Source organism: Accipiter gentilis, chromosome 10 (genome assembly GCF_929443795.1).
Source record: "Accipiter gentilis chromosome 10, bAccGen1.1, whole genome shotgun sequence".
Taxonomy (NCBI): domain Eukaryota; kingdom Metazoa; phylum Chordata; class Aves; order Accipitriformes; family Accipitridae; genus Astur; species Astur gentilis.
Genome location: NC_064889.1, coordinates 32780503 through 32796252, shown reverse-complemented (window position 1 = coordinate 32796252; position 15750 = coordinate 32780503). Strand labels below are relative to the sequence as shown.

The following is a 15750-nucleotide window of genomic DNA, read 5'->3' as shown; positions in this document are numbered from 1 at the left end:
AGGCTATTTGACATCCTCTTCCTTGAGGCTGTTCAGAATACCAAGTGTATGGCAGAGTGAGGGCTTCTAGGTTTTATGTCTGTCGTGAAGATTCTGTTGTGATCTTCAGGGAGCTGGCGAGGTGCAGCCTTATAGGTTACTTTGTTTCTGGTGGTGTCTGCAGTTAAAGTTTGACAGCTTTATAGGAGAAACTGGCATGAAGGAGTCTGATAGAACTGTTGCTGTAGTGGTAAAAGAGGGTCCTGGTGGAGTACAGAGGGAGGTAGAGCGACACCAACAACAGAGAAGCAATCGGTCAAAAGTGAGACGGGGAAAACCCCAGGTGGCAAGGAGGTGAGGTAGAGAGATTGTAAGTATGCTATGCAGGGCAAGACAAAGGTGATAATATGGCTAAGCATGACCATGGAAACCAGGATATCAAAGATTAGGAAAGAAACAGTGGAAGAAAGAGTTCAAGAAATGGGAGAAGGGAGATTGGGACCTGCCAGCTGAAAAGGACAGAGGACCAAAATGGGACCGTGTGGAGCAAAGGTGCTGGTGCAATTAGCTTCTTTCCAGAGGGTAGAACTTGTATTTTCAGATGGATGCTAAAAATACTTCAGTGAAAACAGTTGTGGAGAAGCTGAATAACCATAAGTGAAGGATGGGTTTGGGAGCTGCGGAGTGCTGACAGCGGGATGTGAGCCATACTTTGAAAGTCTTGGATTTGTACACTAGGTCACATCATACTGTAAACCTCCTTCTGATAACATATGGGAACTTACGTGGTGGTCGTTGATGTGAACAAGTTGTATGTTGTCAAAATGTAAATATTTTCTTCCTTTTTTTTTTCCTTAAATATAGTTTGTTTCCTTAAAATGACATGAAGGTTACAAGTTGTAAACTCAAGTAAGCTTAATTATCTCCATACTTTGCTGTTCCCTGGGGACAGGCAATCTGGTGCTGGGGATCTCTGTCTTGGAAAGTTTTGGTTGTATTTGTTAGGAAATGTTCCAATTTCTGTATTAGTGTAGATTTCTAAACTATTGGTATTACTTGCATGAGATTTTTAGGTACTTTGAACTGCATTTCTAGATCCTTTCAGGAAGCCTTTACATTTGTTCTAGATGTACAGCAAAAGAAAATCTGGAGGAAAAAAAAAAAAAAAAATCAGTGATGCTATCTCACACCTTTGGCACCGTTTGCTAGCGGAAGAAGAGCCTAAAAAACCCCTTCAATTGTGTCCTTGGTAGCAGTTGTAGCATGCAGCTAGATACTCCTGGAGACCAAGTCATTCTGGTATATGCCAAATTTTGCTATTTAATTATGAATGGTGTGTTTCTCATTTGGGGATCTGGTATTCTGTTTGTAGAATTCAAGCGAGTAATGAAATACTCAACAACTGCTGTTGTGTTCTCTCTGGGTTGCTGGATTAGAGATTTCTGCATGTGGCTGTTCCTTGTGATCCCGCAGCTCCTGTAGCAGGATGAGGTCAGTGTATTCCTCAGAACAAAGGGGTGAGATGGGCTCGTTTCTGGGGTACCTGTGGGCTGGCATGGCTTTGATCTACTTTGGGCGATGTTCTGTGCAGGGGTTAGTTGATTGCTCATAGTGGGAAGTGGATTTGGTTTGGGTACGCTCTGTCTGTCAAACCTCAACTGACTATTGACTTTGCACCGTTTTTTAGCTCTAGCTGGCATGGTTATTTTTGTGTGTATCTATCTCTGTCTTTAATGTGTTATCTACAAATGTGGATAGAGGCCGAGTTCAAAGAAACTGAAAGCAAGCAATTGGTCACTTGGAGTTGTAGATACTGAGTACTATCGTGTAGTTTTGTTTGGTACAGTCTATCCGTTTGGCTGTTGATGTCTTCATTGGTTTTCAGACTGGACTCTTTAATTGTGAATTGTAAAGATCCTATCCACTGCTTGGGTATTTATTGATCTGGCAGAATTTAGATAAGTGAAAGTAGAGCAGTCCTTTGTTCACTGTGCATTCACCTGAAAGTCAGACAGTTTAATAACTCTGCAGGAAAGCAAATATTCAGGTGAAGATAAATTAACCTATTTAATAAAAAAAACGAAGAGTGCCTTCATTCTAGTTTATTGAAAGTACACATGCTCAAAAGCAGCGTCGAAAATGCTCTGATTTATGTGATAAACTCTTTGGGATACAGATTTGTTGAGCATAACCCAGATCATAGCTACTCAAGATAATTCTCTTGAGTGTGCCCATCTTAAATATGAACAGCCATCCTGTAAATAAACTTCAGGTTTCCGTGTCCCCACAGGCTGTACCCTCACTTGAGTTCTGGACCGAGATGCCTGGGAGCTCATCCTGTCCTCCTTTGTGCTACAGCAAGATAAGCTTTGTGATTGCAGCATAAAAGACAAAAAACTTGTCTTCCCTTTTGCACGAGGGAAGGAATTGTGGGAAATTCCTGAAGTATTAGTACCTTGTAAGTAGCTAGAACTGCATCCACACGGTTGGTTGTGCTGTCATGTTAGTGACTGCTGGCTTGCACTCACCCAAGCTTTGTCTTGCGACCATTTTGATGCCAGCCATTTAGAGGTAGAAGGACTAGTGCACTTGAGTGAAGGACTTTTTAAGTGGGGATGAAAATCTGGTTGGTTATAGCTCAAATCAAAGACATTTTTGTACTTGGCGTGTTGTCGAGTAGTGCCTTGTCTGGTGGTTTCTCAGCCTTAAATAGGAACTCTGATTAGGACAGTGGTAGAAATAGGGGTGAAGAAGAAATAAAAATAGCAAGCTCATAGGTGGACTTGGATTTCAATGGTGAGCTTGCACACACAGTCTTATGTATCTCAAAATCTTATGTTTAAATTCTTACTCAAAACCAATGGCACACAAAAATGCACCTTGAAGCATTTGTAGTAGCTATAGTAGAGTAATCCTTATCTTCTTATCAGTGGACAGTGTCTTATCACTGGCAAGGGGAACATAGCATGTCTGATCTCAAATGTGCAGACTGACTGTCTGTGCAAAGAAACCCCAAAACCAGATGTGTAGCTAACACTTTTTCAGAGTTGTTGCTTTTTTTTCCTAAGTGGCTTGCTCTTCTAGGACCCTTGTAGCATTTGTCTGCATAGTCTGTTAGATTATAGTTTTGATGTGCTTGAACTGGGTGGTTTTCACAACCTAGCAAATATGTTTAGGCTTTTGAAATTGTTTTTAGAAACGGTTTGTGTTCTTTTTAAACCATCAGAACTCTTAAAATAAAAAACTGTTGCCCTAATTCTGCTTTTGTTTTACTGGTCACAACCCTTAGATCAATAAGATGATATGGACTTAGACAAAAATAGAAACTAGCCCTGTTGTTTAAACAAAAAAAACCCAAACAAACAAAAAGCAACCAAACAAAACACCCCACAAACAACCCAGAAAACAAGAACAGCAACAGCGGGGGAAAAAACCCCCATGCATTTTTAGGTTTCAGGTTTGGTAATACCCTTGGAGATAGTTAGGAAAGCACAGAATAAGTCAGTACTTCTAACCTGGGGACTTACGAGCAGCCTGCTACATCATTACCTGTAAATGTCAGCTTATCAGGGAAGTACAAGCTGGTTATTATTGCTCTTTTTTAAGGCTGTGTAAACTTCACTGAATACAAGTCCACTGCGAACTGTTATTAGGAAGTGTGAATAGTTACAGGAAGTTGGATGTATAAAGTAGTGGAGTGTGAACAGGAAGAGCTGCCTTCATAGTATGTGCTGCCTTCACAGTATGTGCTTACCACCAAATACATACACTGAAAAATGACACTTTAGATTTTTTGGTTCTTCAAAGGATGAGTGTTGAAAGACTGCAGCTTGAGAGACGGGCTAGTGGGCAGTTTGGCCCCATCAGTACAGGCTCTGTGCAGGACTGCGCTGTCCTGCTGATGAATGCATGTGTTGAGGCAATAAGGTATTTCTCCCTTGTGTTGCAGTGAGACTGGAGCTGTGGTTTCCTTGCTACATTTACACTTAAGTGAGTACTTTTGGATATCAAAAGTGGCAGGTAATTCACATATAGGTAACTGCTCTATAGGTGGCATGTAGATATTCTGCAGAGTGAAAAGCTTCATGTACTGCTTTGACATTTTCAGAATTAGTTATCATCTGGCAAGGCTTGGTATTTCAAAAATCAGAAACTCTGTGGAAGAGGAGAGGGATTCAGTCATGCAGAATTGTTCCAACTTGGAAAATGGTTCTTTCAGTTTTTTATTTTAAAATAAAGTACTATGATAATGTTTATACATTGTTTACATTAGCATATAGAATAATTTTGTGTGGCATGGGAGGCAAAATTAACATTGATAATTCTTTTAGAAAACCTCAGAGCTTAGAGTTTCCCATTATATCACTTTTTCTCATTCTGTAGGTTTACCTATTGTCTAATATTTTTTATATTTTGTGGCTATATTTTAAGTAAAATTCTGTTGGAATTCAGTATTTGATTTTTCTCTAGAACTGTTCTTTCCACCAGAATAAGGTTTTTCTAATTTCTGTGAGCAGCTGAAATGTGCAGCCTTCTCATTACAAAGGGTCTGACCAATGTCCTCTAGAAAATCTTCCTGCAGTGCATTACAGCATTGCTGCCTAGCTGTTCACTGGATGTTACTGCCCCTGTAACAACGTGGCAGGAGGGAATGTGTCAGTACATCAGTTAATCATGCTTATTGTGTAGCATATTAGCATGAGCTAACTGTCACTGGTAGACTGTATTAATATACCAGGCTGTGAACTGGGGCAGCCAGAGAGCAGGCACACATTCCCTTCTGTTAACCCTGTCATAAGGAGCTGTAATTTCTGAGAGAGGAGCAAAATAAAGAGCTGGAGCAATCATGTCTTAAATTGCTGCATTGAAGCTCATGAGAACCAGCTTGTCAGGACCCTAAGAGCTATGTTCATTTTTCAGAGGACGCTGAGGTGGTGTTTTGTTCCTTCTGTTAACTTTTTCTTCTTGCTTTCTAAAAACTTCATAAATCTTTTTGAAAGCACAAGAGACGGGGCTGAAAGAGATGGTGAGAAGTTACCTGGTCCATCACTTCGCCTAATGGAATGACCTACATCTGAACTTTTTAAGAATTTTTTTGTCCAATTGTTGTTGCTTTTTAAATATTGTGTTAGTTTCCTCCTTAAAAACTCCTTAAAGTAAATCTTGATGAAATCGTGGACTACAAGAGGAGACAATCACAGAGGTTGCTATCTTATAAAGGCTTTATATACTCTATAAACTTTTTGTAACATTCAGCAGATCGCTTGCAAATCAGGTAAAAAGTTGTTACTGAAAGCTATGCACAGAGCCAGTCAGCAGATCCCCTAATGTCCTAAATTAATGAATGGATATGTGGCAGCAGGCTGTAGAGGAAGTGCAGTTTCTTAGCTACCTTTTTTCTCTACTTTATTTAGAGAGAGTTTGTCTTTTGTATCAGGGCAATCAAAAATACAAAGCCTCACCAGAAGGGTACTCTAGGAGATGCTAAAGGCTTGTACTTTCTCAAACTCCACCTAGTGATGACAGCCAATTTAGATGCTTGTGATAATTTTCTCAGCAATCTCTGTCTTGTGTATTTTGATCAGTGCTTGATGCAGTTAATACCAGTTTGACATTTGAAATATCAGTTGGAATGAATGTTCTCTTAAAATGAATACCAACAATTTCTTCCCTTAGGTTTGTTGCAGGCTGTCTTCTGAGTCACACACCTTCAACCTGCCGTAGCGTTCATTCAGGTTTAGAAGGTTATTGTTACAACAAGAAAAGTTCTAGGTTTTCTTTGAAAGAAATATTTCAATTTTAAGTGCTAAAGTACAATGATGGCAATAAAAGGACTAGCTTACTGAGATGCTGGATACTGGCCTGACTCTTATCTCTTATTCGAAGTCGGAGATGTTTAACTGAATATAGTTGTCCGAACACTGGCAGAAGAGGAGCTTACACTGAGTTTGTGGTCAGACAAGAAAAAAATCTTAGCTCATCCCTAGCTATCTGTTGGTCAAAAATTGTAAATACATTTTAGTAGAGCGTACTGGCTTATTGAGAATGATGGCACTGTTAATTACAGTTAAGAAATTAAAGTTGGATTGCTTTTTATCATTGTATGCCTAGAATTTCTTTAGATTAATAAGCAGTCATGCACATATGGAAAGGGAATTAGTCTCTTGAAACTATACCTGATGAATATCTGCAAAAATCTGAATTAATTAAAGTCAGTATTGTTATACTTGTTAGCCTTCATCTTCAGCATGTCACCACAGTTCAAAAAGAAGCTGTCGGTCCACACCCAATATGCTCAGAGGTGATTTTTCTCCTCTAAGTTTCAATAGACTGTGAGACTTCATTAATAGCACTTGAATATTGCCATCATAGCCGAAATAAAAACAGCAGATGCCTCAGGGCAATTGTGCAGCTTTACAGCAACAAAAAATAATAATATTGTTTGCACAGTTAAAATATCTTGAGAGTGCCACCAGATTTATTCATGTATTGATTAGTCAAAATGGAAAATGAGAAGCCTGGGATTTGACTACTTTTCCCTTGGGGGAGAGCTGGTATACATCTTCATGTCAGCCTACCTGTTTGAAGCTCAGTCTGGTGTAGGGTTGTGTAATGGTGCTTCTTTGGACCAGCCTATCTGAGTATATAGGACTTTTATTCTGAGATGTGCCTGCCTTATGGAGTGTCGAAAGAGTCCACTGGGCTGTAGCAGGCAGGGATGAAGTCTGATTTGAGTGTTGAATGGAAAAGAAAATCGACTGAATGGCTAACATTGATTTCTTCAAAATCAACCAGTAAGAGTTGGCTTCTATCTTTGTGCTGGCACATATGTTATGGGATGCAGGTTCATGCTTGTTAGATAATCACCGTATTTTGTTTCAAACTCACAACAGAAAATGTCTGTTCACAAATGTAAGCCTTTTCCAAAGAGGCTGCTGCAAATGTGGTTGGCATTTAACCTGAGAAGAAGCAGATGCCATTTCATTTTCAAATGTAGATTGGTCTGGATGAGAGCACTATATAGATCTGTCATTTCTTGCAGGGTTTTGGTTTTCTGGTTTTGGTCCAGTGTAAGTATAGACCTTCAAACAGTTCACATACTGTCCTAAAACTGTTGTGAGTATGGGGCTGCAATTGATCTACGAGCTGTTTTTTAAATCATGAGGGTTCTTGGTGTGGTTACGAGAAGGCAGGCTACTGTGCTCTGTTTCTGAAGCACCTCTTGTGAGACAAGATGTTAAAGGTTAGCTACCTAGACATGCTCATAAAAATCTGTAACTGAAACCCTGAGCTATGTAATGGCATGTATGGAAATAACATTTTTCTGAATTAGACTTTACGAATTTTTGCATGTGGGATGTTTTGTTTTGGGGAACTAGCAGAGTGAGTAACACAAGTTTTGAAACGGCCCAGCCCTGTTTCCAGCCTTCACTAGCGTTTCTACAGTTGCTAGCACTCGGTATGCTTTGTTAGTGATTGAATTGATGGTGAGAGAAGTACAGTGTGGGAAAACTTTACTGGAAGCTGGGACTTTAATTTTTACAGCACAGGTCATCAGTGTATTATTCAGACCTTAATTCATTGTAGTCTAGCACAGCAAACCTGATGTGTTAACTCCATTTGAACACTGCCTTTCTGCAGACATTCTCATGTATCTGAGGCTACAAAGACTAACGCTAGGATAAAGAAGCATCACCTATCTAATCCAGTTAATAGGAGATAGAAAATTTATTAGGATATAAGCTGAATAAATGACCATAATAGACAAGTCTGTGGATGGATGTTTTTGCAAAGTAATTAATAGTAAAATATTTAACTGCTCATATTTAAGCACATGTTGATATACTGTGCTGACAATTAAACCAGGTATAATCTTCAACAGTGTACAGCTGTCTGGACGCGGTAAGAGGCAATATTTTCACTGAAACAGTTGGGCTCAACCCACATGTTATTGAAAAATAATTATTTCAGAATGATCCTGTTTTCATAGACTCAGCACTTACACAGGTGCTGTAGGGAAGAATTACTGGCAGCGAAATAGTTTGTAGAGCAGAAACCAACCCACAGGGTGATGAGGGTTGTCTCAATTGGGGGTGGTCCATGTTTGAAAACAGGGAGGTGTACTTTAGGCACAGCTGTGTTGTTCACATAAACCACCAGTGTCAAATTGAAAATATGTCATTTAAACTTGGGAAGACATTGGCTGTGTTTTTAAAACATTGCATGAACTGTCTCAATGCTTAGTTAATTTTGAGGTCATGTCAAGTAACACGCATTCATGGCCAACTAATTTGGGGAAAAAAGAGATCAAACTCGGGGAAATGTGAATGTAAACTCAAGGCTTTATGCAGAGTTCTGGATCTTGCTGAATGGCTTTTAAGGAAGCATCTCTGAAATGTAGTGCAGTTAAGTGTTTGCATATGCCTGTGCTTGGATTGTTTTAATTAAAAAAGGTGAAAGCTCTGTTTAAACAAACACTTGTGTTTAAAATGGATTTTATTGGTATGGCTTGATCATATACATTTCATGGTCCACTGACGCAACAAGTTTATGCTTTTTAAAGAGAGCACACCGCCAAAAAAATGGCTCAAAGTGTTTTATTAGTCGGGTTTGAATGACACAACTCGATGTATGCCAAGCCTAAGGGATGCACAGCTCGAGGGAAGTCTGAACAAGCACCTCTTTTCCTTGACACCCGCAGACTGTAATGCAATTGTAGTTCAGTGGAGCTTGTGTCTTGACTGTTCACAAATGTGATAAATGTTCATTTTATTGAGTTAACTCTGAGTTGAAAGCCTTGATTTTCTTTTCTCATCAAGACACAGCACTGGTGAGCTACTTAGCTACAACATGGTTATTTCTCTCAAAACAGAGCCATTTTTGCTATAACTGTGGAAACCAATGTTTTGCCTGAAACTGGTGCGAGGCTGTCTTCCTGTGATGGGCTGGCACCATGCTGTAGTGTTTCTCTTTGTTTTTCTTTAGGTTTTCAGTGTAGACAAGACACAACTGTTTGTGTCTGACATTTTTCTTTTAACTGAAAAATGTCCTGATCATTTCTGATTGTTGCCAACACGTGTCATTTTTAGCATGAACTTTTGCAGTCAAAGTTCTTATCTAAAACGTATTGGTAGTAGATAGATCTTTTGTTGTGGCTGAATTGAATTAGTTGCGTTGTTGTCCACCCCATGATCTTTGAAATCCAGAAATAGAGTTACAGTAACGATCAGGTTACTGTTGAATATGACTATTGTACTTGTTGGTGTGTTATCCTTAGTTTTCTGTAATCCAGCAGTTTGTACTTAAGCTTCTGCAGTACACACTATCCTTTAGCATTTATTTGCAAGCATCCAGCTCAACTTTACTTGCTAAATTGATCAGATGCCTAGAAAAAGGAAAACTTGACTGCTGCCTACCTATTTCTGTAGCGAAAAGTGGGGGAGCTGTGGGCTATGGATGTGAGCAGTTGTCTTTCTGATCTAAGGTGCACTAAGGTACACAACGAGTTATGTGAACTCTTAAACCAAAAAAACCTCCACAACCAAACAAGCCCAACTCCATGCATCTGTAATAAGTCTCTACAACTCTCACTTTATTTGCCCTTAGACTGACATTATTGTCAAGCTCTAATGGAGAAGGGGAAATCTAACAGCTTTAAAATCACACAGTGCTGTCTGCTGTGTGACCTTTTTCCAGTTGATGGTTCAATTTATTTAGGTGATAAAGAAAACACTGAGGCATGTGAAGTCTATCTTCTTGACAGATGTGAGCTTACTGAAACTTTTTCCTCATCCTTTTTTCCTTCCCCGCATTCACAGTCAGCCTTTTGTTTTTATAAAGTGATCCATATATTTTTCTTTGAGATTTAAATGCTTTCTAATCTTTTCAAGGTTTACAAAACTGCACCTGGCTGTTGAGGTTGTGGAAAGGCAGATAGAGTGATCATTGTTGAGATGTACTGAAAGAGATGTTTGCATTTTGTGTCAAGTGATGCATGGCATAGGCAAAAGCCTTGGTGTGAAGTGTGAGGGTTTGGTCAGATCTTTGAGGTTATTTACAAAAATATCATTAAATATGGAAAATGGGGAAATATCCAATAATGGTGAGCCACAGTAACTGATAAAGATTCCTGGTAAAACCTGTCAGAACTTTGCCTGAAATCATGATGAAAACCTTCAAGGTTGCTGCTAAAAGTGTTTGTTATTGTTTGATATTCAGCAGTGATTGGTGTGAGGCTCTGTTTCAATATTAGGTTACATCTGCCAGTAAAGTAAAAAAAAATTGTAAGTAAAGTAAGTAAGTAAAGTAAGTAAGTAAAAAAAATATTGTTTATTGAAACAGACTTGTCTTAACTACTGCTCTTGTTAGAAGGATGCTAAACATTTCCGTGCAGAGGTTTAGGCAGGCTGTAAACGAGGCTGTTAGTAGTCTGCAGCTGTTGGTTGAGGGATTTGGTTGCCTTGTGTCCACCCCTGGGAACAAGGAACTACAACTCCTATGAAGTTAGATTGTTTGTTTGACTTTTTTCTCCCAAATCCCAAGAAATCTTGAGAGTCGAAGGCTATGTTCCCTGTCAGGAAGCTTGCTTTGCATTGAAATGACAGCATTTTCTAAGATGTCATGGGAATGCTGGTATCAAACCCGTTCTCTGAATTATTTTGGAACAACACTATTCTTTAAATCCCCATTATTTCCTCCACCCCCCACCCCCCTTTATTCTGGAACATCTTCTTTGCCCTAAGAGCAAAAACTCCTAAGCAATGTCAGAACTGCATATCATGGGGTTTCTCTATCAGTAATGATATGTTAAACGAAAGGTGCATTAGCAGGATTTTTATTGAGTATCCTGTTGGAATAAGTAGATTCTGTCATGCACCACTGACTCATTTCAATTGGAATACCACAGTTCAGTAAAAGAAAATAATTGAGTCATGGGCTTCTTACTTAAAGTGTGTCTGATATCATCTTTTGCAATAAAATTTTATGAGGGTGAAATGAATTTAGAGAGCTGATTAAATATGGACAGCTCTTTTCCTCTTGTGGTGGGGTGGCTCTTTGAGCTTAAGAAGAAAATAGCAGTTTTGAAAATATTTTCAATAGATAAGAATTATTGAATTAGAAACATCTATATCCATGGTTAGATATTCTCTCCTGGGTTTTGCAATGCTGCCTACTTTGCAGGCAGTCAGTTGGGTAAGCACACCCTGGTTTACTTCAGATAATTTTATCTGTGTTAGCTCAAACCACTAAATTAAACTTGAAAGCTAAGCTGGTGATTTTTCTTTCTTTCTTTTTTTTTCTTTTTTTTACCCTAAACTGAATTAGGAAAACTTTCTCCATCCTGCTGTCTGGACAGATCAGTGCCAATAGGAACTTGCAGCAAAGGAAAGCTGATGAGCACCTGAGAGCAGTGACCTCTGTCATTCAGGCTGCATTTTTCAGGAAGGATGTCTGTCTACAAGTGAGGTGAACTGGGACCACCTGAAACTTTACAGAGAGGTCTATGACCTCATGCAGTCCTGACTGAAACAGCAGGACATGACCGATATAAAAGTGCTGGCAAAAGTCCCCAGCATTCCCGTGTACTTTTGTGCTGATGAAATTAATACCTTTGCTGGTGTGATCCTCTGCTGAGAGAAGGCAGACAGGACTAAAATAAATGGTAATGGCAGAAGAGCATTTTCTTCCTGATATCTGAAATTTTATCAGGAACTTAAGCCTTGGTTTAAAAAAAAAAAAAAAAAAAACAAACAAAAAACCTGAAACCACTTTCTTTGTAGATTTCTTAACTAGATTTGCCTCCATGTGCTGTTTTAGACAGCGGCTAGTACTAAGAATCTTTATACAGCCCTGAACTAGTATTCCTAATATCAGTGCTAATAATTAGGTAAAGTGTTCATACCAGGCTGGACTTTACAGAAATGACCAGAACCTGTGCTGTCTGAACATGGCCTGGGCTACCTTCTCTGGGTTAGTTTCTTGTGACCAAGGAGCAGCTGCGGGGATGGAGCCCCGCTGACAGTGGCCAGTGCTTTGAGAAGGGTCCTGCCCGCTAGTGTAAAAGATGTCCATAGTTTACACTGGGCTAGCACCAGATAAACAGCACTGGTACGAATCGCTCAATGCGGGCCTTTACTAAGGGTGCTGTAGCATAGTTTCATGGGTGTAAACACACATTCACATGTATGTGAAATCTAGATGACAGTGGTGTTGGATCTCACTATTGTCCTACATTTACAGACAGTGTCTTAGTCTGGATTAGCCAAATAATTATCTAATGGTTTTCTCTCTGGTGTCGTACTGCTGCAGAAGTTTCAGATCCTATTTATGAATCTCAGTGCTCTCTTTGGGCCCGAGAGGAATTTTGGCAGAAAGGGGACTGACTGGGTGGAGCAAGGAGGGCTGCAAAGGAGAGGAGCTTGTCTTGGGGCCTACGTAAAAATTTCAAATAGTGCAAGCTATTTGGGTGTCACAAGCAAAGGAGGGCCTAGCTTTGCATTATGGGAGCAACAAGAGTTGGTTTTAATCCTTTCATTTCCATGCTCCTCAGTATTGTTTCTCTCCCCAGTCTTCTTGATTCCTCTGTTACAAAGCAGACACTTCTCTCTTGGTGTCAGTGTCCATCTTCCAGTGATTTCAGGGAGCTTTGGGTAAGGCCTTTCATGAGGAATTTAGAACTCGGCTGTCTTTGTGCATTACCAGCATATTTTCCTGAATTGAGCTCATGCCACTGCATGTGTGACTTGTGTCAACTTTGGCAGGAAGTTTGCAGTCCTGGAACGCAGTACGGATGCAGGTATCCTCTAGGCTGAGCTGCTTGAGTGCACTGAGTATGAACAGAGCCAGACCAGTAAAGCTGCAGCAAAGCAAGAGATCTCTGCAGCAGGAGGCAATGAATGTGACCAGGACAAGGCTGCAATTCTTGAGTTTAAAGCTTCTAGGTTAGCATTTCTTCTTGGTTTCTCTTTTTTTTACCTCCTCCTTTCTAGGTCTGGAATTTATTTTTTTTTTTTGGTGGTAGTGTTTGGAAGTGCTATTTTTTTTTTCCTTTTCCCCTCATGCTTTTTCATGCAGCTCCCAGAGCAGATGGCTGCTCAATTCCTCCAGGGCAGAGGGGGAACAAGCTGCAATTACTAGCTGCAGATGTAAACACTTGCTGCCCTGTCCTGGAGAGTGGAGCTGCTATTGGCAATTAAAGACAGTTAGCAGTTTCCCCACTAGTGTAAATTCTTGCACTGCCCCTTCCCACATCCCACCCCAGAGGAAGTGGAATTTCAGCAATGTAGCATTGGGTTTTTTCCTAATACTTGCCACTCCTGTCGGTCTCTGGGAGTTCCCAAAGCTAGTCTAAGAACCTCTCCTCTTGTCTTCCTAGTGAAAGAAGCTTTCATTTCCAGTAGTGGCCGTTCTGTTCGGCAACAAGTCCAATTCAGGCTGCAGACTTTGATCTGCATTGTTCTGTCCAGTCTTGTCCTATTTGTTTAGAATTGCATTTGTCTTTGTTTAGTAGAACTCAAAAATGATAACATTTCCTCCAGGAATTCAGCTGTTGCTGTTGATGTTAATGTAGTATCGGAAGAAGGCTGTGTTACGTGGTTTCCATTTTTAAAAAAATTATATGGGTTTGAAAATGACATATACACACATACAAAAGAAAGTGCATGTAAAGTAGACCAATACAAGACTGATTAGTTTCACCTTTTTTGTTGTTTTGGTTTGAGTTTTTTTCTAGATAAATATAGAAGTAACTCCTTTATAAAATGGGGGTAATAATTCTTATGCCTCTCATGTGGGGGCTGTAGAGTTTCCTGAGAGAGGAGTTGAGAAATGCAAGTTATCATTGCTGGATTTCCTTTTCCTGTACAGACACAGCGTTTGGCTGGCATGCTGTGAAATGTGTACCAGTTATCAACATGTTTTCAGTTTCAAGGGTCGTTCCAAAATTCCTTTTCTCAGCTGTTCTGGGGAAAAAATTTATAGAGACCATTGACACCAGAATGATCTGTCATGATAGTGTTTTGTGTGTTTTTGTTTAGAGCCTTTGCAAAGAGGCTACTGAAATATTAATAGCTTTCTGCTTTGTGAGACATCACATTGCAGTAGTGTGGTCTGTGTATCCTTTCTATGTTCCCAAAACACGTGTGGTTTAGATGCCTTTCATATATTTTAATACAAAGTGGCTGGTTGAGTGGTCCATGCACTCCCAGAGGAGCCAAAACTCACTTCACAAATCAAGAAAATACAGGGCTGTAAGGCAATTTACCATTCAGGCTATTGTAGAGGAGGGTGATTTAAAATGTTATAGTGGCTTGAAAAAGAGAAAAACCCAAAGCAGTGATTGAAAGGCTTGAAATGACTGACTTAATGTGACAACTCTCCTTTTCCTCTGTTGGGTCTATTGCAGAGGTGATCATGCACAGTTAATGTGTTGTACGGAGCTCAATGGTACCTGTTTGCAGGACTACTTTGAAATTAAGAGTGAGAGATCATTTATTTAATAGACAGCATTAAAGAATGAGTTTCTGATGAAGCAAGTTAGGTGTTAAACACTTTTCAGGTGAACCATTTACTTATGTAATTATCTTTCATTTACATTATAATAAATGTTTCTCCAGGGAGTTTAGCCAATCATGAAATGCAATTAATTTTCAAATGTTCTTCAGCAACAATTGACACTCCAGAGACCAAAATCCCTAGGCAGTGTGTACATTTTAAAACTCTCTTGCTAAAGGGAAGCTGTTTAAGCCGGGTTGATCATGCAGTTGTTAAATTCTAGGTTTTTAACAGTGGTTTTTACATGCCTATCACTAGAAGTTGGAGTGCTGGACTCGATACCCAGGTTGTGTAGGCCTGGTATCTCCCCTTAGTTTCCAGAGCCTTGAAGAGGTTCAGGATGCTGTTCTTCAAATTAAGCCCAGGATGACTCACTTCAGTGAAGATGGAGGAGTTTAAATGTTCTTGGTTTCTGTCACAAACTCTGATTGCTGTACGATACTGACCAGGGCACGTAGCCAGCTGTTTTGCAGTTTGGTATGTAAAATGGGAGTAATGTACATCTCATGTCTCTAAGGTGTACATGGAGATGTATGGATAAAAGGGACTGGTTGGTGACTGTGTAGTATCTGTGGATGACAGGCAAAGTATCATGCTGCTTAAGTTTAATTAATTTTCTAACCTAAATGTTGTTACAGTCACTTTTGTTCTAAGTCTTACTAGTGTGCTGATAAAATAATCTGTGGAATTCCACCTTTTACAACTGTACGTAGTCCAACAGTTTAGCTTTTCAAGAATGGATTAATTTTATTGTGGCATTCAGTTTTCAGATGAATTGCTGCTGTGGTTGGAGTAGGGATCTCCATCTGAATGGTGAAAAGGGAACAAAGTGATGTTGTTAGCCCTCACCTACTCCAAACAGACCTGTTTCTGCACGCTGGCTCTGTGGTTTATTTTTCTGATGTTAAGCCTTGGGCCCCAATGCAGATATTGTTCCAGCCATGCTGGATTGCAGGGGACAGATGGGCTTGGGTTGAAAAGGGCTTACAGCCCCCTGCAGAGACTCTCCAGCCCTGAGGTTCGCAGATCCAAAGCAGTGGAACCTGCAAGTCTGGAGTATTTGGAGGCTGAAGAGGAGGAAGAGCTTTTATCCTTTCATGCTTGCAAAATCCAATGTAGGAAAGCTCTTGTCAGTGATATTCTCTCTTCATAGCAAACAAATGAAACCTCTTTGAGTTTGTGCATTTTCCTGAGGCTTTTCCCTTCAGCCAGGGGTAA

At 39.8% G+C, this 15750-nt stretch overlaps 1 protein-coding gene across 5 annotated transcripts in view; it reads left to right on the top strand.

The window, feature by feature from the left end:
• UNK (unk zinc finger) overlaps positions 1-15750 on the top strand; it is a 43259-nt gene that overhangs the window by 1674 nt on the left and 25835 nt on the right. Inside the window, exon 1 of one of the 5 annotated variants that reach the window (XM_049811418.1) lies at positions 1451-1470. The exons of the other annotated variants lie outside the window; for them this stretch is intronic. Within the exon in view, the coding sequence (XP_049667375.1) occupies positions 1466-1470 (5 nt within the window). The 5' untranslated portion in view covers positions 1451-1465. Of the gene's footprint in view, positions 1-1450; positions 1471-15750 lie in introns of those variants that run through there. 5 annotated transcript variants of the gene reach the window in all.